The sequence below is a fragment of the Triticum dicoccoides genome, chromosome 7B, assembly GCF_002162155.2.
Source record: "Triticum dicoccoides isolate Atlit2015 ecotype Zavitan chromosome 7B, WEW_v2.0, whole genome shotgun sequence".
Lineage (NCBI taxonomy): Eukaryota > Viridiplantae > Streptophyta > Magnoliopsida > Poales > Poaceae > Triticum > Triticum dicoccoides.
The window spans coordinates 684,361,289-684,389,170 of record NC_041393.1 but is presented as its reverse complement, the minus strand read 5'-3'; the positions used below and the strand labels follow the sequence as shown (position 1 = coordinate 684,389,170).

Sequence of the window (27,882 nt, the reverse complement as noted above, 5' to 3'; positions counted from 1 at the left end):
TACAAACACCATGATAACATTTTGACCCGGTAAAAAAATTGTTAGAAAACATACACCCGATAATTCCTGTATAAATGGTAATGAAAGCACCACAAATATGATAACTTCAGTACAAACACCGATAACTTTTACCCATGAAAAAAATAGTTGAATACACACCCCGAAAATTCCTATATAAGTATCATGGTAATATAAGCACCGCAGAGCTGATAACTTAGGTACAAACACCACGATAACTTTATACCCGAATAAAAATTTGTTGAAACATACACCGGTTACTTCTATGCAAATAACACGGTTATATTTGCATCACGGACCTGATAATAACGTAGGTACAAATACCATGGTAACTTTGACCCGGGGGAAAAAATTCGTTGAAAACACACCCCCGGTCACTTCTACATAAATAACATGTTAATATACATATAACATAACTGATAACTTACGGTAACATTCGACCAAAAAGTGATCAACGCATGCCAACATGAGATCTAGTTTTGAAGTTCTCGTCGCAATAGACTTTTTATGTGAAAACAATTTTTCAATCAGAAACGACAAATTTGAGCTGTAAAACATTTTCCAGTTCCGAAATAGTGATAATATACAATGACATAAGCTTTCCCGTGCTCCAGTGCATTTGCATGTGGAGAGAATGTTGGAGGAGCCATTTTTATGCCCTGATAATTTCTATGTAAACTGGATGGTAACTCACATACCACAGACGTGATAACTTACTTAGCCTAGGTCTGATAACTTTTGACCCGAAAAAAAATCATCGAAACATACCAACATGAGATCTAGTTTCAAAGGTCTGGTCGCGACTAATCTTTTATGTGAAAACGATTTTTCAATCGGACCAACGGTTTGAGCTACAAAACATTTTGTATTTTCGAAATAAAAGAGAATCTATTGCTAACATCATCATATTTTATATTAGTTTGCATGCATATGGCAAGACGCTGCATGCTTTTGCTCTCGTTTTTTGCTTAACGGAGTGGGGCTGCATGCACGTGATTAATTAAACCAAGATGTGTTCGGATATGTTACTTAAATTCAGTACGTTAGGAAGTTAGCACAGTTCATAACTATATACATCCGTATGTAGTCCTATATTGAAATATCTAAAAAGACTTATATTTACGAACGAAGGGAGCGTATCTCATCATCAGTGAAAAAGCTTCCATACTGTTGTCTGTTAACCGGAAAACTGTTTGTTAACTAACTGAAAAATACTAATCACTTGCAATATACAATGCTGCAATTTGCAAAAGGAAGAGAAATTGCTGTCCGTATTGGTAACTGGCTGGAAAAATGCTACTCCTTGCGATTCATATTACTCGTTGCAGCTTTAGTACTACATCTTAAAACGGATCAGAGGAGAGGATTATATTTTTTTAGTGACTGAAAACAGGCTGAAAAACTTAACTTTGTTTCGGTTGTACTGGGCTGGATGCCTGGTTCGTAAGTGTGGGAGGCTTTTGCTTTGGATGGATGATGTCCGTTGGATGGCGCGTTTGAATGGCTGATGATCTCTGCCCTTAAGCGAGCCTCCCTCCCCCAAGAGTCCTTCCCGAGCGCGACAGGTATAGGGTTCCTAGCCGCCGCCGCCGCCGCCACTGCCGGCGCGCCCTGCCGCTGCCGGCCGAAGCCTCCGCTGCCCCGCCGCCGGTACAGGATCCCAGCAGCGCCTCCTTCCCTGGAGCAGCCGCTCTACCAGTCCATAGGCAGCAGGTAGCAGGTAGCAGGTAGCAACCACTCCTTCGTCCTTCCTCCTCCCTCCTTCCTCCCTCACCCCTCCTCTCTCCTCCCCCCTCTTCAATGTTTTTCCCTTCCTGATTTTTGTATTGGGTGGGTACTTGCTGTAGATCTGATATTGTGAGGATATACAGTATATAACGACGATTATTTCTTGATGAGGGCTTGATGCATGATTTTTCGAGTGCATGTTTACATGTGAGAGGATTTTGCTTGATAGGCGCCTGTGATATGCTTGTAGGGCCAAATGTTTACAAGTTGTAGCTTGATTTTTTTTAGTTGAGCAAATGTTTTGGTTTAAACATGTTAGCAGTGAAACATGCAGCAATGATTGACGATATATAAAAAGGAAAAGATTAAGTTGTTTTATCTGCACCTGAAATCAAAGCTTAGCAGTAACATGCAATTTGAGAGAGCAGAAGCTTTGTCTTGGTTATACTGGCCGAAATTGGTTAACACATTAGTACTAGTGTTGTTGGCATGATAGACATCCCAAATCTTGTTTATGATTGGGAATGTAGTGGTACTGTTGTTATGCTGTGTTGTTCATTTTAACAGTCGGACCTAAAATTACCGTTTAAAGCGATTGTTTCTCGTTTTGCATGTTAGCTGACTGATTTTCAGGTTCCACCTTTCGTGTTATGCCATGATAGATGTGCAACTAACTGCTGATTTGATTTGATGCTCCATATTAATTTTACACTTACTGAAAGTCTAATTCTACCCCTTTGGAACTTGAGTTGGAACAGGGCATCAACATTGTCAGTTGGAGGGGCTTGGAGCTGCTTCGGCATCCACAGTAGAGCAAACAAGAAGGTAATCAGCTGTTCTGATCCTAGATTCTATACTTTTTTTTGTGAATCAAAAAATATTAAAATGAATCCCCGTATTGGCGCTTTTCAAAAATTCTGAATTTACATATCCGTATCAGCCTGATACTGATACACGTATCCATATCGGTGCATTTTAGAGAACCAGTCAGCGCGGGGTACAGGCTCGCCGAGGGAGAGGCAAAGAGGAGTTGCGGGGAAGATGCCGCTGTATGACTGCATGCTGATGGTGAAACCGATGGTGACCAAGGAGGCCATAGCGGAGCTTGTGGCGCGGGTGGCGGGGCGCGCCTACCAGCGCAACGGCGTTGTCACCGAGCTCAAATCCTTCGGCAAAGTGCACCTTGGCTACGGCATCAGGAAGCTTGACGGCCGCCACTTCCAGGTCTGCCCCGGTTTGCCACTCTTTATTTGTACTCCCCGATCATAGCCTCGTATTCCCCGTGCGATGTGCCTCGTGACAGTGCGGAGTGGTGCCAATCTGATTCGTTCGGCTAGATTGATGTGTATATGTAGAAATGTTTAAGTTGGTATGAGAGTTTAGGCCTTTAGCGTTTTGGATCTTAGTGATGGGTGGTGCCTTTGACATGCTCGATGAAATGCCCAAGTAGGTTTGGCCGTTGGCTGTTAGAATGCTTGTGGGTATTGGCCTCGGTATGATTGATAGAGTGCTTTAGTGAATAATTTGTTTAGGATCAGATCATTCTATTGATCGCAGTTAGTGTTTTAAATCAGAACTCAAGATTGCACTGGTCGAGTGTCTCGCACTGTGATCTGCTTGCTTTGAATACTGAATAGAAGCGTATAGCGGTTGGATCTTTCACGTTCTTGGGTTTAGAAGTATTCTTGGGGAAAATGGCCAGACAGTAAGTGATTCATGTGAGTCATGAAATGGCATTGCCCTTCTGCTCACCCCTTTTTACGATCCTTCTGGCTGCCACACGTTGGCCACCAACCACAGTCCGGGCGAGCTCACCAATCGGGCTTGCTTACAAATCACTGCTGCCATAAGCTCCAGCTTAGCTGACACGTCTGCTTCTCCCACCTCCACTGCCGCACATGATTCTTTGTCCCAAGTAGTGGTGTTAATTTCTTTGGCAATTCAAATGGCCAACATACAGGCACGTCCTGGACGGACCCCAAGAAGTCCAATCACTGGAAGTGATGTCACTTCTTCAAGTTTATTCTCGGCAAGTTCGAGCTTATCATAGTGATGGTTCTGAGTCTGTCCATGACCAGATTCTTTGTACTCAAGACGGTTTCAGCACCTTTTTTACTCCATATCCTTGGAGATCTTTGATATTGTCATGCAGCTGAATGACACTGCTTGCTTCTTCTGGAAGCGCTCAAGGCCTTTATTTGGTGACAATAGTACTTTTGCTGTCTACATAGAATTCACTCTTCCCATTGCTTGAATACACCTGCCATTATGACGATCTTTGCAGCATGGTCAGCTCTAAGACAGGATGCTCACTCAGAACACGTCGCTTGACCTGAACCCCTGAAAATCTAGACCTTGATGAAGGTTGCTTTGTCAATCTTCGGGTTGAGACCCTGTAACGCTTTCAGCACAAGCATCTTAGTGAAGAAGGGCTGATCACTGTCACAAAGACTATTGGGGAGTGTAGCAAAGCAATATATTGTTAATGTTCTTGAACAAAACTTTAGAGGCATTATGCCTTTCTCGGGTTCCTTTCTCTACAGGCTTCTGAGTGATCATTATTCAGGTTATATTTTTTTCTTTGATATGCAGGCTATCCTTTCTCACTTATATACTATGTATTTTTGCTAATGTATCTTTTCATGCAATCTTATTTTTTATAATTGAATCTGACCTCGAGTCCTTCTCATGCAAGATTAGTTCGTGAGTTACTGAATAATTAACAGTGGTTGGTCGAATGGTATGTGCTTTAACTTTGACCAATTGTGAACACGCCATTTCCAGTATATCTTGTATTATCACATCCTCATCTTTTGAAGTTTGTAGTTCAGGCTTTGTTTTGAAATAACTCGTCAACTTCGACCATACAGTGAGTGCTATGTCAGTCTGAAGAGGATTGCAGTGATGCATCAGTTAACTGGTTGTAACTTTCCACCCGTACCAAATTGTGATGGACCCAGTAGCAGTTGGAGTGTCAACAGATTTTTTTTCACGCAATTCTTCGATAAAACCTTCAACGAAACAGTTTGAAAATGAAATGCAGCACCCTGAGAATGTCAGCCCCCAACTCTCCGATAAATCTTGGACCAAATAGTGAGAGAAGTAAATTACAGCACCCCTAGAAAAATGGCCATAGCATCTGGGGGGCACACAGAATGCATCTCAGTGCGTTTGAGAATTGTTCTGATGCACACCTGGTTAAGCAGTGTTAAATTCCAATTGTTGTTCATTGCCATCTTTCCTTGCCTATAGCATTGCGGCATAAAGAAAGTCTAAACAGATAAATTACATCGTGTGTGGTTTGCTGATGTGCTGAAGCTGCCGTTGTGCTTTCAGGGTCAACTTATGCAAATGACCATGATGGTTCCACCTTCCTTTACTAAAGAACTGCACTATCTAAACAAGGAGGACCGGCTGCTTCGCTGGTTAGTGGTGAAGCACAGGGATGCGGTGTATGGTCTGGAGTTCATCAACGAGGACGACGGGAGGTACGAGATGGACAGCTTCCGCTGTAAAGCTGCTAGTACTCAAGATGATGATGATGTAGATGAATATGATGATGACGACGACGATGACGACGAGTACGAGGCCGAGGAAGAGTAGATTGGTGGGTGTCTCAAGATATCTGCACTTCCAGATGTGTTCCCTTGCAAGCAGTATGTGTTGTCTTCCCATATTGTTGGCTGGAAAGTAAGTAGTAGGGCAAGAAGTAGAAGAATTGAACCTGGCTGTTTTTGAGAAGAAGCTGGCGCAACTGAAAGCTGATTTTGCATGTTTTTCCCCATGCATGTATGTAAGCTTTCAATAAGGAACCAACCCATGATCTTATTGGTGCATTATCATCGCTAGGTAAGGTTTATGATGTGGTACTTATTTGCTTTGTCAGAAAATAATCCATTGTGAAAGAGAGAGATTTGCAAAGCATGGGAAACGCAGCGTACTCCTTGGTACAGAGGGACGCTGATTTTTGGCTCTGGGGAGCGTATGCTCCCTAATAAACAGTAAAATCAAAATAAATAAATAATAAATTTTAAGAATTCTGTTTTTTGTGTGGATATTAGTGTAGCAAGTGTGCTTGACAATTTTCATGTCATATGGGATAGCAGTGCTTCGTCGGTGGAAAAAAAAGTGTAACATTTGGAATTCGACTTGTTTTTCTTTCACAGATCAAAATGCTCAAGTTTTTCCCCTGAAAATTTGCACGTACCATTTGGATGTGACAATGAACATATTTTTTCTTTCTTTTTTATATTTGTAAAATTCGTTTTTGGGCATTTGGCACGGAGCCAAAATGGATTTAGTGTTAAACTCCTAAACGCACGCGCAGGTACAGAACTAGTAGTAGTACTCCCTCGTTTTTATTTACTCCCCGTAATATTAGCTCGTAAGTCATAGTTTGATCAAATTTATCAAAAACAATCTAAAATTTTCACAATACAAAAAAATTGTAGCATGAAAATTTATTGAATAATGATTCTAATGGATTATTGACCTGTGGATGTTAACTTTTTTCAATAAACTTTCAATGTTTAGAAAGTTTGACCAGAAGCAAAGCTAATACGTGAAATAAATAAAATTGAAGGGAGTATACACAATGGGCGGCCAATATCGATCGATCAGAAGCTACGTGCCAACCTCAGAACCACGCCATGATCCCGTCCTCATTGTCCTCTAAGTCGTTGTCGGTGTGTGAGAAATCTATTCCCTCTGTAAAGAAAATACAAGACGCTTACAAGAGGAAGTCGCGGCGACAAATACAATTTTTTTTGGTACTACTGACCCATCATCTTTGGTCGTCACTGATTACCCATAGGCGATAGCTATACATGTCTGGCGGATGAAAAAAAAAACCCATTGAAGTCGTATTTGGTTAGCTTTACACAATCCAGACAAGAAGGCGTACTCCCTGGTTCCGTAACCGCGAGCTGAACGAGGAACAGAGCCTATAGCAAAGGCGTCCACACACCGGGAAGAAGAAGAAGACTCGTCAGACCCCAAACGAACCCCGCCGTCTCCGGGCTTCTACTCCCCGCGCCTCGACCTCGACCTCGCCGGCGGCGGCGGAGCCAGATGGCGTCGACGACGTTCAGGCGCTTCGGCGTGGCGGCGGCGGCCGCCGCGTTCATCGCCCTCGCGGCTTTCGGATCCGCCTCGGCGTCCAAGACGGCCTTCGTCAAGTCCACCGTCAAAGCCCACGACGTCGTCATCTTCTCCAAGTCCTACTGCCCGTAAGTCCCCTCTCCCTTCTCTCCCCACCACTCGATCCGCGTCGATCCGCGCCGATGAACTGCGACCTTGGGTTTGGATGTGGTTGCTGCGCGGTCTCGCTGATCTGACAGCGGTGCTGTAGGACGTCTAGATTCTAGGGCCTTGCTTAGTGATTCAGCCCCGTGGCCTGGTAAATTTTTTTTTTGTCTAGGAGCAGAGATATTAGTTTCTCCTTTGCAGGATTTCTGCAGTAGGATTTCTGAACTTGGTCAAAATTGTTTGGATGAGAATAGTCTCTCCTTTCCAGGGTCCAACTGTAGCGTGCTGACTTCTTGCTTTCTTTTGTAGTAAAACCAGAACCGAAATCGTTTGGACGGTCAGAACGCAGATCCAAGGCTCGATCTGCTTTTTTAAAGATCATTAGGATGGCAAAAGGCCCCCGGTTCCATTAAAAAATGAAACCAGAGTACAGAGTGTACAAAGTTATAAGATCATCGAAACAAAACAGGGGAAATTGAAAGCTGAAGACATGCTCCATTACACCATAAACAGAAACAGTTTTTTGTGGCAAACATGCTCTCCTCCAAAACTCACAACAAACCTGTTTTTTGTGGCAAATCTCACCTCCAGCTATCAGATCACAACCTGTTACCCAACGGACAGCAGGTGCGTTCGATTCACATGATTAGAGATCATCTGTGAGCATGCATCCGCTCTCTCTAGGTGATCCTCTTTGAGCATAATTTGCCACTTTTTAAGAGTAATCATTATCAGCCACCACACCTGTTTAATATCAGACCATAATGCATTGTTCAAAATGTGAGGCTTTCTAGTTTTCCAAATGCACCACAGAGCACAAGCACAGGCAGAATCAAATACAGTATGGTTCTTATTGGCAGGCCAATATCTAGCAATCGGAAATTAATCAGCACCTGGAGGTTTCACAAAGAAAGATGGAAGTAATTCCCAAACTTTGTTGGCCGCCACACAATCAAAAAAGAGGTGAAAGCTAGTCTCTTGTTCAGAACAGAAAACACAATCTAAAGACTTGTTTATTTTCCTCTTTTCAAGATTGTGCCTAATCATTAATATATTATGTGAGAGGAGGCAGAGAAAGACCTGTACCCGAGGTGCCACTACAATGGAGCAAACAGAGGGAATAAAGACGGGCTAAACACCTCTGAAATTAATGATGCTATATAGAGATTTTGTAGTATACCTCCCCCTCCCCCCCCTGCCGCGGGCAGAATCATACTGCCCGATCTGAGAATTTACATTGTCATTGAGTGACAAGCCCATGAAAATTTGTTCTAAATCATGCCATGGCTCTATCTGCTTCAAAACCGGAATTTGAACTGTATGAAGATTTAGGCAACAACTATTTGTTGTTGACTTGTTCGTACTGAACTGAACAGGGAGGTATATTATCTGGCCTTGCCTGGTGTTGGTGTTCTAAGTTTTTATTTTCTTAAAATTCTTGATACACTAGGTGATGAAAGAAAGTAGCAGTACTTTTTTACACTGCTTGTTTTATCCGAAACAGAAAAAGTTCTGTTTCTTCTGGTTTAGTCATTTTAGCGAGCCTCTGATTTCATGCCATAGATAATGTAGGAGAATCTGGATCTCTACTTTCCTTTTAGAATGCTTTATTAGGTTAGCATTTTGAGTTTGTCCGGTACAAGCTCGAGTCTGATCAGCTCACCAGAACTCTTGCAAGTATAATGAAATAAGCTAAACTTAAATGGTTGTGTGAAGTTGAATACTTGAACGCGAACACTTGTGAAGAGCACATGGCTATGCGGGGATATGGTCAGATAATATGAAACTGGAAGGCACTGATGTAGTCAGATGATGTGCATAATGAATTTTTTGATGATGATGCCCATAGTCAGGAGCGGAGCTGTGGCTGGTGCTACCCGGGCTGTAGCACCAGTCCAGCCCGTGGCGTAAATGAGTACGTATTACCGTATTAGGTGTAAGTGCAGCACCAGCCGCCCCATGGCACCACCACCTGGCCTACTGGAGCGATGATATAGTGATCTGTACATCTCTACGACCAGAGATTTATGATTCGCGCTTCTTCTTGTCTTTCCCCTCTCAAATTTCTAATCTCCATAAATTTCCAGGCATCAGGCAGCAGGCCATCAGCAATTCCCGCTGGTGCTCCAGCGATACTGATAGTACGATCAACTCCCCAACCAGCTGTTCCCCAATTTAGCCATTCGGCAAAGGCCAACCCTAGGGTGGTGTGTCAATTTATCCTTCTTTATTCCATCTTGTGAAACCCCAAATATATTGTAACTAGAAAACTGGTGTATCTTTGGATGGATGCATGCTTAATTCTAATTAGACTGTGTTTTGTCTTTTGTAATTTCATAATTTGCTAGGAATAGGGTGGATAGATAATACCCAAAAGATGACAGGCACTAGCAAAAGTTTCTAACACAAAGATGCACACACATTGTGCTGTTAAAGAACAGAGCATAGAGTGAATATGGATGAAATTATTGCCGATCTCTGGCTTTGAAAACCAATTGGTGAGTTTGATCTAGAGATTAGAGATTTATGTTAGTGTCAGTGGTAATGTGCTCTACTATGTTGTGTGTTGTTTGATACTATTTGGTGAATTTTTTTGCCTATCATAATTTAGCCCCACATCTACTCTGTTCCTGGCTCCGCCGCTGCCCATAGTTGCAGAACCCAACTACTGTCAACTTACCACATTTCAGTGTTTTCGTACTGTCAGAAGAAACAGTATGTTTAAGTACTCAATTTTTGCAGGTATTGTAAAAGGGCGAAGGCTGTGTTTAAGGAACTTGAACTGAAGAAGGACCCATATGTCGTCGAGCTTGATCAGCGAGGTACATCCATTCTCACTAGTTATCTGTATGCGATCATGCTCTTTGTTTATCTATCTGTAAAAGATGTTGCCTTCAATATTATGCTGTTATGTCCCCTATACTCCACAAGTTGGCTCTTGGACCGGAAACACCAACATCCTGAAAATGTCGTAAATCGCTTACAATTCACGGAATTTTTTCAATGAAAAGATTTATTCTGGTTGTGATGCAGAGGATGGTGGGGAAATCCAGGACGCCTTATCCGACATGGTTGGCAGGCGTACTGTTCCTCAGGTTTTCATCCGTGGAAAGCACTTGGGAGGCTCTGATGGTACGTAGTGTTCTGTTACATAGATCAGTTACAACAAGGATTTATGTGAACTCTTGTTCCGTCCTGACTCCTACTTTTCTGTTCTCATGGGGAAAAAATGCAGATACTGTTGACGCATATGAAAGTGGCGAGCTGGCTAAACTTCTTAACATCAGTGTCAAGGACGATCTTTGAATATCATTTTAGCACAAATATCGTCCTTGTTTTGAGGTTACAAAGGCCTTGCAATGCAACTATGGATTATCATTTTCGCAGAAACTATCACTGGTATTCGTGTTAAAAGTATAAACTGTTTTAACTGTACAATGTGGCAATCCCGCTGTTATCACTGTTATCGATCGTTGCATACTGATTGGCTGCATTTCAAGCACAAATCACAGATTGTTTCTGCATATCATCATATGCAGCGAATACAGATATGTTCCGATTTCAGTTGACGAGTTGCAGTCAGTTTTTTAAATACGCAACCTCTAAATTTTCATTGAATAAAGAGTGAACACTCCGCGTCGTGACTTGGAGTTGAGAATACCTAAGTTATTAGTAGTTTACAAATACACGCCCTCTTTAGTCATGTCCTATTGGGCATAAACCCACTAGTTCACCACTTTTACTCATATTTCTTTCAGTTTTGCCCCTCGGGCATGTAATAAGTTAGCGCACGCTTTAGCGGCCTTTGGGTCCAACCAGCTGATCTCTCGGCAATTTTGGCTTGATGATCTGCCAGATGATGTAAACGTTTGGAGGGCCAGCGGGTTTGCTGCGCCAGTGTGATTTATGGAATCGGGGTGTTCCATTTCTAAAAAAAGTAAACAAAAATAGCTTCAGCCAACTTTTTCCTGCCTCTAACCTGTTGCGCGCTGCCCCATTCTTTGGGCCTTGAGCAGCCCAGTACAAAAGTATTAATCGACCCGAGGCATGTAACGTGCGAAATCACTAATTGAGGAGCGCTCCCCGCAACTATTAGTCGGGGAGCGCTCCACGCGCGCCAAGTGTCATGCGCGGAGCGCTCCCGAGACTTTTCGGATGCGCTCCGCGCATGACGCTTGGCGCGCGCACGGCTTCTCCCTGATTTTCGGTTTTCGGTTTTCCTTTATGGTTTTTTCTTTTTTCACTTTAGTCCTTATACTTCTAATGTTTTGTAATACCTTTTGATCTGTTTTGAGATTTGTTTCTCGTTTCTCTCTATTGTGGGCGAACCCTCGTCGCACATTGTTCGTTCTTTGCCGTCGTCTCCGCCCGTCGCCGCGGCTGCTCTTGTCGCGTGGTTACGGCGGCAGTTGTTCCGGCCGCCGCGCTTGTTGCCTGCTCTTACGGTAGTCCTTCTTTAGCGTCGAGCGCGCTTCCCCGTTCGTGATATCGTCATTCCCTACTGGTTGCCTTCGTGTGTTCCCTGTTTCCCTTTCTCGTTTCTCTTTTTGTTCCCATTATATTTCTGGGATATGGAGATTTATGGGGTAGTTACGGGTGGGGACTACCAACACTATCAGATGTCAAGTTTCAACTGGGTTTTGTCGGATTAGTTGTTGATAACCATTGTGTTCCTTGCAGTTATGGCTTGTCCTTTTTGCCGTATGCCTGGTGGCCCGTGTTCTTCTGTTGATTCTTCTGTAGACGGGTTCAGTGTGGTCCTGGATCGGCGTTGTTGGAGGCGTGTTGTAAGAAAATCATTTTATAGTTGTTCAATTTTTGGCACACACGCTTATTTCTTTTGGTGCTGCCCATGCTGTTTAGATTTTGATTATGATCCTTGTTTTGATTTGTTGTGCAGTATGTTTCGTGCAGTGTTAGAGCTCATCTTGCTCGTTACATCGAGGAGTGTAGGGCTTTAGCCATAAGGAGGGGTGACGAAGATACTGATCTGGCTCTTCAGTGCAATGAGGGTTGTTTCTATGGTGTTCTATTTAGTCATGGTCGTGTGAGGAGCAAATTCCATGGTCCTTCCTGGGAACGATTGGTCAGTGATTATGGTGTTCGTCCTCATGATATAATGACCATTAGGCTTGAACATTATGGAACTTGGATTGGTATTGATTTTTATCGTGTTGGTCGTGGAGATGCGTTGTCTCCTTTACCGTCTGTTGGTAAGGTTTATTTTTAAGGAAGTTTTTATCTTGTTTTATTGTACATTTTGATTTTTCTGTTTCCTTGAGCCTGTGTAATTATATTTTGTAGCTCTACATGGTTTGAGCGACTCCGAGAAGGAGCTTGTTGGGAGTTGTTATTACACCCATGGTGTTTTTCTTAATTATCAGCAGATGTATTTCATGAGGTGTCAACTATTTGATGATGACTACATACCCTGTTGTCCTTTTGTTCACAGGATTGATTCCATGAATGTTAATGGTCATCATATGGTCAGATTTTTTTCCCATTGTTTCTTTTGTTTCTGTTTATTTATTTATTTATTTTTATTACGTCTTCTATTTATAGTTTTGATTTTTTATTCTATTTCTGATAGCTTGATGTTTTTTGTCAGGTTATTCCTGGTATTGTTGTGAGGAGTTTGAAGGAGTTTGTGACTTTTCCTAGAACTGGCGTTTTAACTCTTGAAGTTACTCTGGAATCTGGTGATGATGATATATATGTGAGCACTCCTTGCTCCTACTTCATTGGTTTGGGTAATAGAATGGTGTTCAAACAGGAAGGTTTCAGTGATTTTCTTCAGGCATCGTCTATTGAAGTAAACAGCTTGGTACTGATAACTTTCAAACTGCTTGTTGGGAGGCTTGTTGTTATCTTCAATCTTCTGCCGCATTGATGTTAGTTATAGCCTTTGAACATAATGGATTTTGATGTATAAGAGGCTTGGCTGTGCATCTCTTTTAATGATGTTTCTTTGGATGGATGTTATTTAATTGTGGTAAAAGTTATAAATACAGGCACGTGTGTTGTTTACTCTAAGGCATGGCTGTGCATCTCTTTTATGTGAGAGGCACCTAGATTCAGCAAACTGAGGCACGGAATTGAAGTCAGAACATGCACGGTTGTGTGGAGGCACGTAGAGTTACCATGGGTTTCATGTGAGGCACGTGGTTTCAGCAAACAGAGGCATGGAATTGCAGTCAGTACAAGCACGGTTGTTTGGAACACGAGTATACTGAGAGGAACGTGTGTGCAATACCAAAGTTACAAGGGCGATGACGCGTGCCTAACACGCAGAGATACTGTGGGTTTCATGCGAGAGGCACGTGTGTGTAGCACGTAGAGTTACAGTGGGTTTCATGTGAGGCACGTGGATTGAGGAAATGTAGGCACGTAATTGAAGTTAGTACAGGCACGGTTGTGCGGAGGCACGGGCGATCAGTCGCGCGGAGCACGTAGAGTTACTGTGGGTTTCATGTGAGGCACGTCGATCGAGCAAACGGAGGCACCGAAGTGCAGTCAGTACAAGCACGATTGTGTGGATGCACGGTTTTGAACCCTCTTGCTGCTGTCAAGTGTCTTGAGGACGGATGTATGTCAGCAGAGGCATCAGTTCAAATATTTGGTTAGAGAGGCTCGGTTGTGGATGCACATGTGTGAAGTCTCTAAGGTCATGGGTGCGTGGCACCAGAGGCATGGGTTGAGTTTACACTTAGAGAGGCACGGTTGTACATGGGTCAGTTGTACACGGTAGTGTAGTTTTGTGGCATCGTGAAGGACTGGTGTACGGAGAGGAACCTGTGAATGGACGGTGTGGTCAAAGTAACGAAGTTCTTGTCCCTTGCGTCTGTGTACCAAATGTTCTTCTGCAATATTTATGAATTGTTTATGCCAATGTTGAATAAACATTCTATTGAAAGTTTGCAACGATACCATCACATATTCTTGTAAATGCATGATGCATCTTGTAAAGGTTGAGTATGAAAATTATAATACAATGTCGTGCGACATATCTCTCATTCTATAGTCATGGATATAATATATGCTTGCTCAATACTGGGACATAACTTACTAATTACATTTAGACACGCACACCACTGTGTTCAAAGTTCAGACGTAAAATAGTAATACAATACAGACAACATCTTTGAGCAAGAACAAACATATTTACAACATGGGTTCATTCAACCTAAATTATCATAATAGTTGTGCCACGCACCTGATCACTTGATCACGGCAGATCAATCAATCACGACACGATCCATTTTCTCGCAATTTACCAACCGCTGCTTCCCTTCCGGCGCTTCCAGCCGCTGGAAGATCCCTCGTCTTTGTTCTTACGCGGGCGGAGTCTTTCTTTCACTGGTTGTTGGTGGAGGTGACGTAGCCCGTTCTTGATGATTAGGATTCTACGGTACAACTCGTAGCTAACATACCCGTCCTTTGCCGCGTACTCAAGGTGTATCGGGGAAAGCGGCTTCCACTCCCAGAACTGGTGCTTCTCCTTTGGGAATGATTTCTTCATGTTCTTGTATGAGGGGTCGATGATGGCCGCTGCAAGGTCAGCCATGGAGTCCCTTTCTCCACCACCCTTGATGCAGAATAGCCTCTGGATGTCGACGTGGTGCTCGTCTGGAATTCTGATGCATGCACGGGCAAGCATGGTCTTGTCATTCCTAGTGTCGACGCTGGTGAAAGTTACCGCTTTCCGTTGCAGGAAGTCAACTAACGCCTGGGAGCGCTCGGACCTGCAGTAGTGGTATACAAGGACATGCTCGCGCATGGAAAGTTGGACGACGGCGATCCCTTGTTGTACGTAACTGCTCTTACATGTGTACTCGAGGTCGAGGCCGACGAACTTGTTCTTCTCCTCCTTTAGCCATTCCTCGTACTTTTTGATGATCCGCTCCACGGTCCTTGGGTCGTTGGTGTACACCACCTCCAGCATGGTTGTACTGTGGGTAGTGATGTGCTTGGTGAATGTTGTTATTTTCCCGCCGTCCATGGCCGGAGGTGTGCGGTGGTGAACTGTGGCCAGCGAGAAACTTTGGAGGAAGAAGATGCAAATGGAGTCGGAAAAGTGAAAGGGATCTTTTGTCGTGCAAAAAAGGAAACCGCCAAAGAGCAGTTTCTAGTCACCAGGCGGTTCCAGGCGTAGATTTTTGTAAACAGTCGTTTGTTTTGTCTATTTTTTAAAAAGATTTTCACTTATCTCGTTCTTTGAATTTTTTTTATTCGTTGCGTGCTGCGTGCGTGATCCATATGTGTGTATTCCATCTTTGGCTGTGAAAGTAGTCGTGTGAATGGTAGAACACTCAGCAGATGCATGGTCGTGCCTTTGTTGTTGAAAACGTTTTATTTTCAATTAACAATCTTCCTTGGTCAGCGAGGCATTGTTGTTATGCTATTCGGTGCACAACTGTGTGTTCATGAAAAGTTGGTGAAGTAAACATAGTTTGCACTTGAAAATGGAGTCCTGTTTGGTTTTAAATTGAGATATGTTTCAGTAGATCATTTGAATAAGTTTGATAGCATGGCATTGCTGTAGGTTTTGGATCAAAAACTGAATGTTGTTTCGTTTGATTTTTGAAACTTTTCAAAGGATTAGAACTACATTTTTTGGAATGAATCATTCTGATAGTTCAAACAGCATTTGTTGCAAAGCATCATTCTGATGGTTAAAACTGTGAGTAGAGTGTCCATAAGAGCTACATAAGTTTCAAAAGATCATTCAGATAGTTCAAGCAAGCACATGGTCCATAATAGTTACATTACTGTACCATTCTAACTAGCAAACTTATTTTAAATAAACCAGTGTTTTACTCCTGGGAGGCATCATCTTGAAATGAGCGCTGAACATCCTAGGAGATACTCTGTGCTTCCATTTTAGGTGTAGGTTCTGACGGAATCTACAGAATGCGTTGAATGATGATGGACACAGAACGGTCATGGCGCTCTTTGAAAGTGATTAGAACGACGTTCTTTTCAACAAAGGATGTAGCTGATATGAAGTCTTTGAAAGAAGACTTTTCTATTACCATCAGGATGTCGTTTTTGCAGATGTAGTACGACGAAGGAGTGATGACATGGGTAGGTTCATCAGGAGCTTCAAAGGTCACCGTGCCATTGGTTGGCATGTCCACCCATCTCTTCAGTGTTGAGACAACGCTCCTCCGAATTTTCTAGAAGAAATCGAAATTAAATTGAAATTAAAACTGTTGAATTGCTACTTGGACAATAAATAAAAGAATGGCTGAATACGGTGAGTGCGCAAAAATTAAGAAATTCTAAATTGCAAGTAATATAATTCCTGGCATGTTCAGGTTTGTGTCTAAACAGATGAAACAACATATTAAGAGAACAACAGAAGTTTTGTTGTTTTATGTTTGAATAAATAGGTTCTTTATAATTTTACATATAAGCAAGATTTCGTCAATATTTTTTATATTATATATGAGAAAATACGTTTGGTATTTTAACAAGGACAGATGTAACCAACCATGACACATTCTTTGGTGTTAGTGGGAGTCAAGACGTGTACAAATGAACGGCAATGGATCAATGTATCTCCGAAAAGGCATTGTAGAAAGAATCGTGTCTGGTTGTAGGTAAGCTCAATATCCTTAGAGTAGACACAACAGTGAACATGGTCGAAATCATCAGAAGAAAGGTCGTCCAGAGCTAGAAAAAGAACATGATTTGAAAGTTAGATAAAGTTTTATGTAATATGGGTTAATATTATTCAGTTCGATTCATGCATATCAAAATACAGCCAAAGAAGATAAGTTTGTAATATTAAATACGTACCAACATGGGGTAATGGAAGAAGCCTTTTGTCATTGCGATATGTTTGTATTTCAAGATTGAGACCCTCGTGTGGTAGTTCAAATTCTATGCGGTCTCCAGCACGAAGCTGATAATCATCCGCAAAGGTGTTCCACTCACCACCGCAGAACTTTGTGTAGTTCGGCCTATGCTTAAAGAAAGCATTGTAAGACCTTCCTTCATGTGTAAGAAGGGCTGACTCTACCTGCTCTTTACGCAATTTTCTTGCTTCTTCCTTCCTCTCGCCGATGTACACAGCGAGAAAAGCTCTGACGTTACAAGGTACATACTGGAAAAAATAGTAAAAATAACAACCTGTAAGTATAACTTTGAACCTGCGTATTATTAATGTTAAAAGTTTTCTTAATTTGGATATGAATTTTTGATAAGAATTACAGGTAACAACATAATGGTATTATAAATTAATGGATACAGATTTTTGGCATTTGTTGACTAGTTTTAATTAGAACTGAAGATGCATTATAGTAATCAAGACATAGGCAGGCAAAACTAATGGACTATATTAATTAGGGCATAGGCAGGCAAACTAATGGAAAGTGAAAACACAAGGCAGGTGAGAAGTGACAGCAGGGGAACCTAGTGTAGGTGCAAGGCGGTATGAGTAACAGTGACGATTTCTAGTGTGTTGTAGGCAACTAATATGTTAGTGATGCTTACTAACCATGCGTCTCCAGCAATTTTCATCAAGAATAACCTCAAACTCCCGGAGAACTTCAGGGTGTGGTTCGCAAGGGCCGCCTGGTTGGTGGCAGGTAGGGCAAATCATACCTAAATAATTCAGAACAATTATGTTAAGAAAACAAGAATATGATAACAATTTAAAAACAAGCTTCAGCGTTGAAGGTAGACAACGACTAGCTTCAACTATGTTAGACAACAACTACAAATTTACCAGAAATCTTCTCATCTACTCCTTCCAGAAAATCAGTATGACAGAGTTTAGAACACTTGTTTGGATTTTCTAATGGTTTTTATATTCCTGTAGAGAATGAAGTCGCTGTACCGGATCTGACGTTTCAATAACTATCAAATGAAAAACCAAAACGTAAAACGTAAATACGGATCGGAGCATGCTGCTTACGCATATGCTTTTTACCTGGGAGAGAAGAAGAATGAGGGTTGACAAACGAAGATTGGGGTAGGGGAAGCTTAGGGCAAGAACACACGGGTAGCAAATCTACTTGAGAAGTACGGGGTAGGGGAAGCTTAGGGCAAGCACGCACGGCTAGCAAATCTACGAGAGAAGTACGGGGTAGGGGAAGCTTAGGGCAAGCACACATGGCTAGCAAATCTACGAGAGAAGTACGGCTTGGAAGTTAATCGAGGGACCCAATAAAAACTCTACAATAACTTGTTTGAAATGAGACTGTGTGCGGGAAAGAAGCACGAACCCTAGGAGTAGGTGGTCGGATAAGGCGGATGGGTTGTGATGGGAAGCTTAGGGCAAGCACGCACGGCCAACAATGTAGGAGAGAAGCATGGCTTGGAAATTAACCGATTGATTGCTGGGAAGAAGCACGAACCTTAGAAGCATGCGACGGAGAAGAAGGACGAACCCTAGAAGCAGGCGGCGGAGAAGGCAAATGAGTTGTGATGTGGCTGAGGGAGTCGAAGCTTATTGAAATATAAAGGAGACGGGAGAGAGCAAGAGTAGTAATGAGTGTTTCTTTTTTTTTATTCTGCGAAATGGAATTAATGCTGGTTGTAGATGGTGTGCATGCATTCCGAGGTGTTATGGGGACACGAGATGTTTGACTCATCCAGCTGCCTCCCATTATAGTTGTCCAGCTGTGCTGCCTCCCAGCGGAGTCTTTTACGTGCCTATCCTGCCTTACATATTTTTTGCGAGGCACGGATATAGATGCTGGAAAGCATACTCGTGCTTATGTGTTTTAATTTTTTTAGTCACATGTTTAATCAGGTATAGTTGAGTGTGTTTTTAGGAGAGGAACGGTGATGATGTTATTAGATGCGCGGTCGTTGTAGCAGGAAAGGCATGGTCGGTACGTCGGGGGAGGCAAATTGACGGGAGGCATGATGGTTCCTATTGAGAGTCACTTTTGCATCTGGAATGGAGCCATGGTTCGTGACTCTGTTATTGCAAAAAAAATTCAATAGTCGTTGACCCAGGGAGCCACTGTTTTTATGTACGTTGGGTTAAGGCGGGAATATGTATGATAGCGCAAAGTTATCTGTATGTCAGAAGCATGGACGTGCTTTTGTTTTGGCAATGTTTTCGGTGGTACGTGTAGGCATATAGATGCAGGTCCATTGGTATCACCGAGGTTTGTCTTTAAGCAAAGTGGAGGCACGCGTGTGGCTTTTGTGCTGGCAGAACCGTGCTTTTAATTTGGTTCACTCCCCGTGTAGTATTTGTATGACAGTGTCATCTAGTTTGCCTCCTCTCATTGTTCTTTCGGTCAAAAGATGTGCTGGTGACCGATGGGATGGCTATTTATTGTTAGTATTCATTGTGGCAGATACCGTGCTAGAGTTAACCTAGAGGCTCCTCGATTATAGCGTGGCAGCCGTGACTTTTTAAGTGCATGGTTTTATAAGCTGCAGAAGCACAACCGTCCATTCACACCGTCCCCGATGCAATTTAATGGGCGCATGGTAACTGAGTCGTCTCTCCCCAAGGTTAAGTAGTGGTCTATTCCGGGAGGTTATCGCGTCTTATTCTCTCCAGAGAAGTGCAGTTAGCTCACATCATCCTCGCCTCGTACGAGAAGCACAGTCAGACTCCATTGTCGTGTCACCGTATTTTCCATGGATGACTTCAGGAACAATACTAAGCGTCTCTTTATAGATGCCGATGGTAATACCAGGCTTGAGGTGTTGTACACCAACGAGCCCTACAAGGTGGAGGAGATTCTTTCTCTTTATGAGGAATGGCGGCGTGAGGACATGTACAAGTTTGTTGGTCTTGATCTGGAGTACACACGAGAGGATTATTTTGATCGTAGTAGAAAAGTTGCCGTCATGCAACTGGCGATGCGCAAGCATGTTCTTGTCTATCACTTGTGCAAGGCCAGGATGGAGTGCGCTCCTCTAAAGGATTTCCTTCGGAACAAAGGTATTGTTTTCGCTAGTGTCGACGTCAGGAACGATAGGGATGTTCTCACAAACAGTTTCCTCAAAATCCCAATAGAGTGTCACATCGATCTTCAAGAGGATCTCATGATCAAAGGAGGCAATCTTAGGGATTCCATGGCAGATTTGGCAGGAGCCGTCATAGACAAATCTTACTTGACTATGAAGTCGTCTTTTCCCAAGGGTCTGCATGACTACTGGGAATGGAAGCCGCTTTCCCTTGAACATCTGAAATATGCGGCAATTGTAAGTGAAAACTTCATTTTTTTATGATTTTTTGTCTTTATATTTTTGTTTTACTACAACAATAGTACTTTTTCCTCTTTACGTATATCTTCATTCTCATCCATTTTTGTTTTAGGATGGGTATGTGAGCTACGAGCTCTATCGCCAAGTTTTGTCGATGAAGGACATGATGCATCCCCGTTGTCTTCCCGACCGCAGATGCCGTTGATGTTTCGGAGCAGAACTCCAACTGAGTAGAATGGTCACGGTGGACGTTTGTGTGGACGTTTCTGTGAGGAATGGACTCCTGGAGGACTTTCATTTCTTTTTTTGTATAATCAATGAGTACTTTTAGTTTAATCCTATGGAGTACCGTTTTGTTATTCAGTATCGTGTTTGGCTTGTCTCATGTGATTTGTAAATATTTTTTTATGTTTTTTCATGTTACAAGTTCATTGTTGACGTTTGCGCAAGTTCATGTAAATTTAGGTAACCTGTTGAAGTGGCGCATATGTATTGTTTGGGAGAAGCGTTTTTTTGTTTGGCTTATATTTGGCACCGTTTGTTTGTGTTTGAATTGTTGTCTTTTACACGTTCGCATAAGAGAGGGACATGTGCTAACGTATGAGGCAACATTTCAGTACCCTGTCTTTGTGTTCTTCGGGACAGTGCCTTTAGAAGCCCGGCATCCGTGTCTGCGGAGGCTTCACTCCCGTGGCTTCTTTTCCGCTATTTCTGTACCTCACGTGACACACGTGATGTCTGTTTGTGCTGGTGTCACACGATAGTTTCTCTTGAGACTGAACAACCGTGCCTCTTCCATCACTCTTTTGTGCGTCCAGTTGGTTTGTACCCGTGCCTTGAGAACTCTGAGAAGCCGCAATTGCGTGACTGTATACGCTTCAGTTCTGTGTCTCCTGTACATGCATTTGCTTGTCTCAGGCGTCATGTTGGCTGTGACTCTACGTGCCTCTGGTGCAGACGTCCGTCCATGATGTGATGCATATGTATTGTTTGGGAAAAGCGTTTTTTTGTTTGGCTTATATTCAGCGCCGTTTGTTTGTGTTTGAATTGTTGTCTTTTACACGTTTGCACAAGAGAGGCATGTCTGCTAACATACGAGGCAACATTTCAGTACCATGTCTTTGTGTTCTTTGGGACCGTGCCTTTAGAAGCCCGACATCCATGTCTACGGAGGCTTCACTCCCGTGGCTTCTTTTCTGCTATTTCTGTACCTCATGTGACACACGTGATGTCTGTTTGTGCTAGTGTCACACAATAGTTTCTCTTGAGACTGAACAACCGTGCCTCTTCCATCACTCTTTTGTGCGTCCAGCTGGTTTGTACCCGTGCCTTGAGAACTCCGAGAAGCCGCAATTGCATGACTGTATACGCTTCAGTTCCGTGTCTCCTGTATGTGCATTTGCTTGTCTCAGGCGTCATGTTGGCTGTGACTCTACATGCCTTTGGTGCAGACGTCCGTCCATGACGTGACGCATATGTATTGTTTGGGAGAAGCGTTTTTTGTTTGGCTTATATTCAGCGCCGTTTGTTTGTGTTTGAATTGTTGTCTTTTACACGTTTGCACAAGAGAGGCACGTCTGCTAACGTACGAGGCAGCATTTCAGTACCCTGTCTTTGTGTTCTTCGGGACCATGCCTTTAGTAGCCGGGCACCCATGTCTGCGGAGGCTTCACTCCCGTGGCTTCTTTTCCGCTATTTCTGTACCACACGTGACACACGTGATGTCTGTATGTGCTGGTGTCACACGGCAGTTTCTCTTGAGACTGCACAACCGTGCCTCTGCCACCACTCTATTGTGCATCCAGCTGGTTTGTACCTGTGCCTCGAGAACGCCATTTCCAAAGCCGTGCCTGTGTGCCGAGAAGCCGCAATTCCGTGCCTGTATACGCTGCAGTTCTGTGCTTCCTGTGCATGCATTCGTGTTACTCAGGAGACACACTGGCTGTGACTCTTCGTGCCAGTGGTGTCAGACGTCCGTCCGTGAGGGGATGCGGTGGCTATTACTCGTCGTGCCTATGCTTCTACACGCCTGTGCGTCTGGAGTCTTTAAAACTGTGGCTCTCCGACTTGTGCCGTTGATTTGCTTCAAGTATTGATGTATCTCACGTGATACATGCCATGACTCTCGAACAGAGTGTTGTCACCGGTGCCTCTTGGAGGTCTCTTTTTTGCATTCAGATGATTTGTATCCAGAGGATTTAGGCCGAGATTGAAAAACAAGACGGAAAAGATCACGTGGCTCGTGAAGCCGACGCATGTGCCTGTATAGGCTATGTTTCCATGCCTTTGTTTCCTGCATTGACGTGTTTACGGCGAGTTTCTGCCTGCATGTGTACGTGCCTGTTGTGATAGTGACCGATATCTGCAAAAGTTGTATGCTCGTGCCTATGGAATAGACATGTATGTGCGTCTTGTGCTTGCATACCTGTGCCTCACGTGAAACCAGCCTTGACTCTCGAGGGACAGATGGTGTAAATCTAGCTAGATGAGGGACGGATGAGTTCTGGCCTTCGGATCTAAGGTGTACGGCAGGCTATTTGTTTGCTTCATTGGATTCTTCCGTTGGTGGTCTTTGTTCAAAGGAGGAATCGATGACCGATGTGGTGGCTGTTCGATGTGACTATTCAGTGTGTCAGTTACCGTAAAATAAAGTTAGAGGCTCCTCGGTTTCTCTACGGTATCAATTATTTGTGCACAGCCGTGACTTTAGGAAGTGCATGGTTCCATGAGGTTCGGAAGCACAGCCATCTGTACGCCGCTCCTAGTTCACACGTTGATCCGTATGGTAACCCAAATGTCCCTCGCCAAGGTTAAATACTAGCCGTGTTTGTGAGGTCTCCACGTCGTATTGTAGCCGCAGAACATCAGGCAGTTCCCACCCTCCTTACCACTCCCTAACCTTGTCGCAGGGTCTCAGGAATCTCCATTGGTACCTTGCTGCTCGTTGCCATGGATGACTTTTTGAACACCACCGAGTACCATCCGATAGTTGCAGATGGTAACACGAAGCTCGACGTGTGGTACACCAACGAGCCTGGCAAGGTGGAGGAGATCATTGCCTTGTACAAGCACTGGTTGCGCGAGGAGAAGTACAAGTTTGTTCGTCTCGGCATGGAGTTCACACGAAAGGATTGGTATGGGCGTAGAAAAGTCGCCGTCATGCAACTGGCTATGCGGAATCATGTTTTGGTCTATCACTTCTGCAAGGCCAGGACGAAGTGCCCTGTCCTGAAGGATTTCCTTGAGAATAGAGGTATAACTTTCTCTAGTGTGGGCGTCAGGAATATTAGAGATGCTCTTTTTCAAGATTTCATCAGAATTCCAGAAGGGTACCACGTCGACATCCAAGAGAAGTTCATGATAAAAGGCGGTCAAGAAAGGGATTCCATGGAGGACTTAGCAGGAGCCATCATTGACGAATCTTACTCCAAGCTGGAGTCCTCTTTTCCAGAGCTTCTTCGTCACTACTGGGATTGGAAGCCACTTACCTTTGATCACCTGAAATATGGAGCTACTGTAAGTGAAGATTTCATTTTCGTTAGTTTCTGCCTTTGTTGCAAGAACAATACGTTTTTTTGGACATTGATGTTTTCATTTGGTTTTCCTTTAGGAAGGGTATGTGAGCTATGAGATGCACCGTCGGTTTCTATCGATGAGCGACATCCTTCATCGTCGATGTCTTCCTCATGTCAGATGGCGAGGACGTTTCTGAGGATTGTGTGATGAATTGGTTATTTGATAGTTATTGTATTGGGTAATATTACATCGACTGATGAATTTGTAATTGTGGTGGTTTTATTTTGAACCAGATGGAGTTGGCTGGTTCGGGAATTTAAGTTTATTTTCGTTCCATCATGTTTTTCTTGACTAGGTGCCTTCAAGAATATTTTCCTCTATGATTTCTTCCTATTCGTTGGTATAAGATGAGATGTATTAAGAGGACCACTCAGATGTGCACTTTCGTGAATCTAGGAAGCGCACAGCCGTCTGCTCAGGAATGCATTGTTTTTGTTTTAGGCAAGGCACAATTGTTTTTATAACGAATATACGGTTGTGGTTGTGTGTTAGGCAGTGCGTTATGTTAGTATGAGTCACTGTCATTGTTGTATGTTCTGTAATATTTCTATTTAGTCTGGCTAGTGGATTCACATCTGTCTAGTTAGTGGAGGCATGCCCTATGTTATGTTGAGGCAGAGTTGTGTGTGTCGTTCGGAAATGCTTTCTCAACACGTTTGTTCGGAGAGGCACGTATACATTGTTATTCAAAGGCACGGTCGTGTCTTTCTTTTGAAACGTTTGCTTTCACTTACTTGAAGTGATGGTCATGCTTCCATGACTCGTTGTCTTGGTAGAGGGACCGATGTTAAGCTATCGAGGGGACGGTCCTGTGTTAACTGGTGTAGCACTTGTGTGTGTCAGGTTAGTTGTCCGTGTTAAGAGTGGCACGTTCTACGTGGATAAGAGGCACGACAATGCCTCTGTGACCAGCATTATTGTAGGTGAGTCATTTAGCTCCTTCGTGAGATGCTTACGAATCGATAGTGTTTTTCCTCTGTGTTACAATTGTTTCTTTTTTTATGTCTAGTAGGAGTGAGTGGTGTTCTAGTGCAAGGGATTGATGTCTTGAATATGATCTTTACAACTTTTCAAAAAAATATGATTCTTATTTTCGAAAAAATACGAAGTTAGGAATTTAAGACTTGACCATTTGAATGCACAGCTGTGGTTAATGGGATCCATAGCAGATATCTTGGACCGACACAAAAAATAGCTGAAACATTGTTGTGATTACATGGGTCGATATGGCTGAAACAATGTTCGGATGTCTCCATCTAAATTAAGGCACATCTAAGCAGTAGTCATCTTCTTCCAAATCTTCTTCTTTCACGCCGGATGTTGTGTTTGTTGAGTACGATGCTCAGTGCCTCAAATACATGGCCTGTGTTGTAGTTCGATGTTATCATTTTGTAAGTTAGTTGTTCTCTCATCGGTTTCACATGGATCTGCAAAACAAATAAGCGCACAAACTAATAAAATTTATTGTAAAACTTAATGTTTAGTTGGCTTGGATGAACATATGTTTATGTGTTGTCAATGAGAGTGAACTTACATTATTGATAAAAAATGAATTATTATTGAAATTAATGAGGGGCATCAAATGCATGGTGTAAATAGCACTGTCATCCCTGAAATTTGAGAGCATTATGTTATTGGTTAGTAGGTGGACAGTAGATATGGGATATGTAGTGGAACAAAAAAATGCATGGTGTAAATGAGGTAGAGCTACAGTTAGAAGAAACTCACTCTCTGTCTGAGTTACATACACTCTACACAGCTTTGACATGAAAGGTGGCCATTGTGTGAGGATAGTTGTTGTAAGCAGAATGATAAGCTCTCTTGAAGTTTTCGATGAAAATGTCCGAGTGTTCCTTTATACCATCACAATTGATATAAGGACACAGAATTTCGAACCGACACATTGCAAGATTCACGATTATGAGGTAGATAAAATGTGGTTTCTTTCTCACAGGTATTAATACCTAAAACAATTAACGGGAAGTTATATCATTGTAACAAGAAAATCTGGTAAATTGAAGACGAACGCTGGACATATAGAGTGAGCAGGGTGAACTCACGATGTTGCATTTGTTTGGCAGCCTGAACCCAATAGTTTTTTCTGCAATTTGTTCCTTCAGTAGTTCTGTGCTTGCTCCTAGAACTTGAAATTTATCCTGCATTAAATTGAAGCTGCGTCACTCAGCGTGATAGTAGTAGTAAATGTGGTTTGTTATTATTATTTATGAGAAGCAAGAACTTACAGAGGCGTCAATGTACATTATATGCTTGTGCACAGATGTTGGCGTTGGCGTTGCGTAGAATTGTTCTTTCATCAGCAACTCTGAGTAAGCATCGACCACGAATGAGTTGATATATCCGTATACCTTCATCGACAAACCTAAAGTTCGATGATCGGCCCAACGTCGGTCGACATAGAATATGCTCTTGCTGCCAAAAAAGATAAATGCATTTTAAATCGTATGACTTTATTATTTAATGTTAGAGTTGATGAGTATTCAATTGCAATAGCAGAATAATCGAGCTGAAACTCTTTAATTTGAAATCTTCGGGCAGAATGCATTGCAGTAGTAAAAGAAAGGATCAAAACATTACTGTAAGAGGAAGAACTAATTCATTACCTATCATGTTGACTGATGCCTGGTGTACTGTCGATGATTGTTTCATACACTTCTTTCTCCTGCATTGTAGAATCTCTTATTTCCAAAAATTGGCAGTGATCTTGATGGTCATTCCCTTTGTGAGTGAACCGAGTCTGTTCTAGCTGAGGATGATGTTGATGTGGTTGGATGATATGACCACCGAAGTTCATTTGATCATTACTAAGTTGCAGATGACCCTCATTACAATTGTTGTTTCTTTGGACTATTAGGCCTTGTGGTTGGTGCTGCATGTGCAGTTGTAATGTTCTGACAGTTGGATCACCGGTTGAGCTCGAAGGAATATCTGTTGGAAAATGTTGCAGAGGATGGCCGGAGTACTGCATGCTGTTGAACTGTTGTTGCAAGGCACTATAACTTTGGCCATGAGACTTGCTTGTCCGTGGTTGCTGATGGTTCTGCTCTTGAGGTTGGCGTTGCTGGCACCATGAAGTGTTGTTATTCTGAGCATCATTGTGTTGGGGGTAGTGGGCATTGTGGACAGGGGTTTGTTGGTTGTATTGTTTTTGACTTTGGTTGTTCATTGCATAGGGTGAGTGTTGGCTGCTGTTTGAGCTGCCGTTATTCTGAGCACCAGGACGTCGGTAGTAGTAGTTTTTTAGAGTAGGAACTTGTTGGTAGTGTTGGGACAAAGCAGTTGCTGGAAAACTGTCGGACAAGACAGTTTGAGTTAAACCTGTGGAGTATGACGTATCAAAAGTCTGTGAGAGGTGGCTACCGCCTGACATTGAGCCTGATCTGCTGGTCATATGTGGCTCTTCATAGTTAGAAAGGCAAGATCTGGATGACGAGGTTGAATTCTTGGTCAAGTGTGAGATAGTATCAGGTTAGCATTGTTGGGATGCTACTTGGTTATGAAAGGGTTGCTTCTTCTTTTCTTCAATGACTCTGTCAATTTGTTCATAGATAGATGGGTCAGACCATATTTCATCATCATCAATGAATCCAGCATCAAGGAGGCTTCTGTGGTTGTCAGGCTATAGAGACTGATTGGTTGTAGTTTCTGTTGAATTATGTGGAGGCTCTAGTATTCTAACTTTTTCTTAGGAGGCGCCGTATTATTGTTTACTGGATCTTCTGACTGCTGTAAGGACCTCTTGTGAGCTGCCATTTGTGTTTCCAGTTCTGGCGGATGTGCGGTTGTGGTAAGAGGGACGCTGTCTGTGGGATCAATACGTGGTTGTTTGGTACATTGTTCATGTTCTTCTGGAATGTTATTGTCTTCCGCATCGATAGATGTGGTAGTAATGATTGGAGCATCACTAGTGGATGGAAGTGCTTTTCTTGTATCCAGTACTGTGGCAGAACCGCTGTCAGAATCAGTGGTGACGGCTACTCTAGGAGCAAGGGAGGAAGTGGCTCTGGTGCGTTCAGTTTCAGCAATCATCTTCTCATCTCTCAAAATTGAAACAAGATGGACCTTAGCTTCTGGCAGTGAAGAAGAACGTTGTTCAGTGACAATGTTTAACTT

The 27,882-nt window shown here is 42.8% G+C and overlaps 2 protein-coding genes across 3 annotated transcripts; both read left to right on the top strand.

The window, feature by feature from the left end:
* The first annotated feature begins 1,560 nt into the window (after window positions 1–1,560).
* LOC119338396 (30S ribosomal protein S6-like) lies at window positions 1,561–5,670 on the top strand. Of its 2 annotated transcripts, none has more exons than XM_037610710.1 (4): window positions 1,561–1,745; window positions 2,505–2,571; window positions 2,726–2,970; window positions 5,083–5,670. In XM_037610710.1, exons 3-4 carry the CDS (start codon window positions 2,788–2,790, stop codon window positions 5,347–5,349), a joined length of 450 nt encoding a protein of 149 aa, XP_037466607.1. In that variant the 5' UTR covers window positions 1,561–1,745; window positions 2,505–2,571; window positions 2,726–2,787; the 3' UTR covers window positions 5,350–5,670. The 2 variants fall into 2 exon arrangements, with proteins under 2 accessions (XP_037466607.1, XP_037466608.1); XM_037610711.1 differs by having other exon boundaries at window positions 2,496–2,571.
* A 1,013-nt stretch (window positions 5,671–6,683) lies between these two features.
* Window positions 6,684–10,502, top strand: LOC119338595 (glutaredoxin-C8-like). The gene is made up of 4 exons (XM_037610900.1): window positions 6,684–6,974; window positions 9,736–9,815; window positions 10,027–10,125; window positions 10,229–10,502. The coding sequence occupies exons 1-4, from the start codon at window positions 6,817–6,819 to the stop codon at window positions 10,297–10,299; spliced, it is 408 nt and encodes a 135-aa protein (XP_037466797.1). The 5' UTR covers window positions 6,684–6,816; the 3' UTR covers window positions 10,300–10,502.
* Window positions 10,503–27,882: the final 17,380 nt, after the last annotated feature.

Bases quoted from the DNA above. Each gene is read 5' to 3' on its own strand.
- LOC119338396 (XM_037610710.1), top strand. From the start codon at position 2,788: ATGCCGCTGTATGACTGCATGCTGATGGTGAAACCGATGGTGACCAAG. The intron at 2,971-5,082 runs GTCTGCCCCGGT...TTGTGCTTTCAG, and splicing joins TTGACGGCCGCCACTTCCAG to GGTCAACTTATGCAAATGAC.
- LOC119338595 (XM_037610900.1), top strand. From the start codon at position 6,817: ATGGCGTCGACGACGTTCAGGCGCTTCGGCGTGGCGGCGGCGGCCGCC. The intron at 6,975-9,735 runs GTAAGTCCCCTC...CAATTTTTGCAG, and splicing joins TTCTCCAAGTCCTACTGCCC to GTATTGTAAAAGGGCGAAGG. The intron at 9,816-10,026 runs GTACATCCATTC...GTTGTGATGCAG, and splicing joins CGTCGAGCTTGATCAGCGAG to AGGATGGTGGGGAAATCCAG.